Genomic DNA, 5,021 nt, shown 5'->3' with positions numbered 1-5,021 from the left:
GCACACACCTGTAGTCGGTGGCACATACCTGTAGTCGGTGGCACACACCTGCAGTTGGTGGCACGCACCTGTAGTCTGTGGCACGCACCTGTAGTCGGTGGCACGCACCTGCAGTCGGTGGCACGCACCTGTAGTTGGTGGGACACATCTGCAGTCGGTGGCACACACCTGTAGTCGGTGGCACGCTCTTGCAGTCAGTGGCACGCTCTTGCAGTCAGTGGCACGCACCTATAGTCAGTGGCATGCTCTTGTAGTTGGTGGCATGCTCTTGTAGTTGGTGGCACACACCTGTAGTCAGTGGCACACATCTGTAGTCCCAGGACTTGCAGTGCTCTAACAGAAAGATCCCTTGAGCACTGAAACTCAGGCCAGCTGAATACCATAGCAAGTGTTGTTTGTTTGTTTGTTTGTTTGTTCCATAATCTGTTGTACTTTAGGGATACATACATTTCCCAAAGTATATCTGGTGTGTGTACGTGTACCACATGCATGCCTGCAGCCCACGGAAGTCAGAAGAGGGTTAGGATCTCCTGTAACTGGAGTCCCAGATGATTAGAAGTCACCAGTGGGTGTTGGGAATTGAGCCCAGGTCCTTTGGGAGAGCAGCCAGTGCTCTAGCAGCTGAGCCATCTCTCCAGCCCCCTCTTTGTAGCTTCTTCCTTCAGCTTATTCCACTCATAAAGGTTCCAAAGGACCTGTCCTTATTCTTAACAGTTTCAAATACTATTTACTGTTTGCTAGGTGCATATGTAAAATATTTTAAACTTAAAGTAGTGACATCCCCACATCATTTCCAAATATCCACGTTACAGAATAACTCACATCACATTTTTTATTAGAAATAAAACATCTTATAGCATAGAATGCCTGCCCACAAGGCAGTAAAATGCCCTGTGACAACATGACTAGTCTTTGACCTATGTTTCTCTCACTGCCTCGAAAGGCAACTTCAGATGTCCCTAGAGGATTTAGGATGGTCAATAGTTTCTGACTTCACAGTGGCATGAAAGCCCCCTGGCGTTTTGTACTGTGCTTTGTTTGATCTATCTACTCTGATTTTGATCTGGGCAGTGGCAAAGAGCCAGCAACTCAACCACAAGGACGTGAACAGCAACACTCTGCAGGGTACAGTTGCTAAGCCATGAGTTAGGTGTAGTAAATGCACCCTCAACTTGCAACTCCCAGTGGATTTACCGGGGATCCAAGACCATTCTAAACAGAAGAGCATCTGTGTTTGTTCTTTGCAGTGCAGTCTTCCTGCTGCTGGGCTAGGGAGTATTGTGGGCCACGGTGTGGAAGAACTCGCAAGAACACTGCACGTATCTGCATTGTGTGGTTAACACCGGTAGCGAACCCATGATCCTTGTAAACAGGACTGATAACCTTGACAGACAGTGGACCATCAGCACAAATAAACTGACCGAGCTTAGAAGAGCCTCGACTAAGAACGGCAGATGAAAATTTCCACCATCTCCACATACATGCTTTTACCCCAAAGTACGTACTTTATAGTCTGAAGTTTCCAGAAAATAGAAATCCTTTTAGGGAAAGAGTAAAATGAATTCCAACATGAATGGAGCGTCTCAAAGTGTATTTTAGATGAAGTTTTGATTTCTTAAAAAGACCACTTTTCAGAAACCGGGCATATTGCCATAAAAGCAGAATAAGTGAAAAGCATTCGGGGGGCAACCGTGGAAAATAAGGTGTTGGAAGAGCTCCTATTTCCTCGGGGACTTTAACGCTTCCGCGTCTGTTTATTCTTAAATGATGCATCTAGTGCAGACAGAGAAAAGGCTCGATAATGCTAGTACCTCTGCTACGGTCTTCTCTTGGGTATGTCAGGCAACAAGCGCTGCCTTTTCCTCACCCGCAACTACAGAATACAGTCCAAGTCACTGAAGGGTTTCCTGGTATCCAGGACTGTTGGGTGGATGGAAGCCGTGAAGAGATGTTTGGGACTACTTGATTAAACAGAAGGTATTAACAGCTCTGGCCAAACCAAAGGGCTCCCAGGAAGGGAAGAGTGTTTCTGGTGGCTGGAACCTTGGAACTTGGATATGTTTTTCTCAATTTAGGGTGGTGGCCAAACAGCTGGGAACTGTGCACGGAAATGGTTGGGATGCTGACCTCACACTAGAGAAGCCTCGGTAGGCTGAGCGTTAGTATTTCCGTGGAAGAAGGCTGGCCACACTTGCTGGAGGCTGTAGCTTCGCTTTAAAGCGTAAGGGGTGGGGGGTAGGGGGTGGGAGCGGGTGGTGCAACGACACAGACAGAAACATTTTTTTTTTTAAGGAGCGAAACCAGCGCTTCTCTGTGTTTGCTTGTTTGTGGGACTTCCAATATTAGTGACGAGGTGACTTGTTCAAAGCCCAGGCTGGAAGGTCCAGCCCGTTGGAACCTGTTCTGAGCCTCTCCACTAGTTTCTGAGAACTAACCCCCAGCATAACTGCTTTGTTTTTCTGAGTACATCCGCAGTCACCACCTTTTGGAAAAGTGCAATTGTGCAGCGCCACATTGGCTGAAGGTGACAGTTAAGTGGCATTTGCACAGCAACACACACACACACACACACACACACACACACACACACACGAAAACCGGCGGGTCCATGCTGCCCTACTGCAGCCTGCAAACCGGATCGGGGGCGGCCAGTCATCCCTCGGGGCTACGCCCTGCTCGCATCTCCCACCCAGATTTGGGGCCGCGGGCCCAAAAGAAACTCCGCCACGGAACTTTAGCCACATCAACAAGTGGAGCGAAGCCAGGCAGCAGCCGTGAGTGCTTGAGGCGCCCGGTGCTAGGGAGGAATGGACTAGGAGAGAGGGTGGAGAAGAGGACTCCTCTGGCTCCAGCTGAGGATGCTGTGCGGGCATCCGAGCTCCCCGCCTACCTCTCTGCCTCTGAGACCTGAAGTTCAAGGACAGGCCTCGACAAAGCAGCGGTTCCGAGCCCCTGACTGCGCAGGCCCTTCCCGCCCACAGAAGTAACCTTCTCTAGTTTCATGGATTCATCGGAATCCCCGATGGCGTCCCGGTCGGCCTCGCGCTGTGACCCCGCCACTCCCCCTCGAGGGCCCCAGTACCGATGCCCTGGATGAAGACGAAGCCAGTCACTGCGAGCACCGGGTGCCAGTTAAACTCGAGCGCTCCGCCGTCCCAGCCAAGCCCCTCTCGGTAGTGCAGGACCCAGACGAGCACGAAGAGCACGGACAGGAAGCCCACGAGCAGCGCGGACACCAGCAGCCCCAGGAAGCCCCGGTAGCCCTCCATGGCCGTCAGCACCCCATGCTCCGCTACAGACTGCGGAAGAACTCGGCGCTGCGGCCACGGACTCAGGGTTCTGGCCCGGCGGCCGGGCCGGGGCGGCGACTTCTCTGCGCCCGTCTCCGCCCGAGGGGGAGGAGCTTTCTAGGGGTAACAGGCTGTGGGGCCTCCCGGGGGTGCAGCGAGCTCCGATGCGGCACACCCCCCTCCCATACACACACACAGACACACACACAGACACACACACACACACACACACACACACACCCCTAGTCACGGGGCCACCGAGAGCTCTGACTGCTACCTGGCTAAGCATCCGACCCCCCGGGGTGAGTCAGGCCTCGGTCAGTTCCTAACCGGGAGAGCTGCTTGGAGCTCAAGTCTAACACTTCCCTTGAACTCTTCCCGCCTCGATTCCTTATTTGTGTGGGCGGCAGCGGCACACGCTCTTTGTTACCAGAGAGGGAGCAATCCTTTGGATGCGGTTAAGGCCGTTTAGTTAATGAAGATTCCTGACCCCCAGAGGATGGAGAGAAAGAACTTGGGTAGCTGGTATGGGTAGCAGTGGACTTGGCCTTACCGAGTAAAGAAGCATCTTTAGAGCCAAGATTGATAGTGGAGTCGCCTGTGATCCCAACACTCTGAAGGCTGAGACAGGAGGCTAGCCGCAAATGTAAAACCAATCTAGGCTACACAGTGAGTTCCAGACCAGCCTGGCTACAGAAACCTTGCCTCAAAATCAAGAGAGAAGAGAGAAAAGAGAAGGCTGAAAGCGCAGCCGAGTTGCGGAAAGTTTGCCTTAGCATACACGAAGACCTGGGGGGCAGTTCTTAAGAACCGAATAAACGGGGTGCGCGGTGCACACCCGCAATCTTACCACTGGGAAAGTAGAGGCAGGAGGATCGGAAGTTTAATAACATTCCCAGTTACAAAGAGAGTTCAAAGCCAGTCTGAAATACATGCTACCGGATCTCAATAGTAAGAAAAATAAGAGAGAGAGAGAGAGGAGAGAGAGATGCTGACCTGGACTAGAGTGTGGTAAGATGGATTTAAAAGATGTCCGCCTGCCCAAACTAACGTGAACCCAAACCTTACACCTCGATTTGTGACATACCTTAATGAAGAGACCTGCCCTTCCAGGCAGGACCAGAGCAGTGTCAGCATTATGCATTTCTATCAGAGGAAAAGGGTTCTGGATGGTAAAGATGTAAATGCAGTTGTTGTAAAATGCAGATGATGTGAAATGCAGTTGGGATGCTCACTCTGAAGACCTTAAAAAAAAGTGCAGCACGCGCGCGCGTGTCTGTGTGTGTGTGTGTGTGTGTGTGTGTGTGTGTGTGTGTGCATATCAAGGAATGATTTTTCAAAGCCAGGTTATAAGGGCTGGTGAGATGGGCTCAATGGATAAAGGCACTTGTCACCAAGTTTGATAACCCGAGTGTGATCCCCAGAAAAAAGAGAAAACTGACTTCTGCAAATTGTTCTCTCACTGTGATGCTCACAGAAAACACACACACACACAATAGATGTTTAAAATTTAAAATAATAAGAAAATATAAAAATTATTTAAAAATTTTTCTTATTGCACTTGGGAGGCCTCTGCAGGCGGATCTCTGTGAGTTCAAGACCAGCCTGGTCTACAGAGCTAGTTCCAGGACAAGCTCCAAAGCCACAGAGAAACCCTGTCTCACAAAACCAAAAAAAAAAATTTCTTATTTGGATATATTATTTTTATATTATGAGAATTTTGCGTGGGTA

General features: G+C 50.3%; 1 protein-coding gene across 1 annotated transcript in view; it reads right to left on the bottom strand.

Annotated features, from left to right (window-relative positions):
- The window catches only part of LOC101983669 (cytochrome b reductase 1), a 27,361-nt gene extending 24,032 nt beyond the window's left edge, over positions 1–3,329 (bottom strand). The window contains exon 1 of the mRNA XM_005346549.2: positions 3,083–3,329. Within this exon, the coding sequence (XP_005346606.1) occupies positions 3,083–3,269 (187 nt within the window). The 5' untranslated portion in view covers positions 3,270–3,329. The remainder of the gene's footprint in view (positions 1–3,082) is intronic.
- Between the last annotated feature and the right edge of the window lie 1,692 nt (positions 3,330–5,021).

This window comes from Microtus ochrogaster, chromosome 4 (genome assembly GCF_000317375.1).
Source record: "Microtus ochrogaster isolate Prairie Vole_2 chromosome 4, MicOch1.0, whole genome shotgun sequence".
NCBI classification, from domain to species: Eukaryota; Metazoa; Chordata; class Mammalia; order Rodentia; family Cricetidae; genus Microtus; species Microtus ochrogaster.
This window is presented reverse-complemented; position numbering and strand designations above follow the sequence as displayed.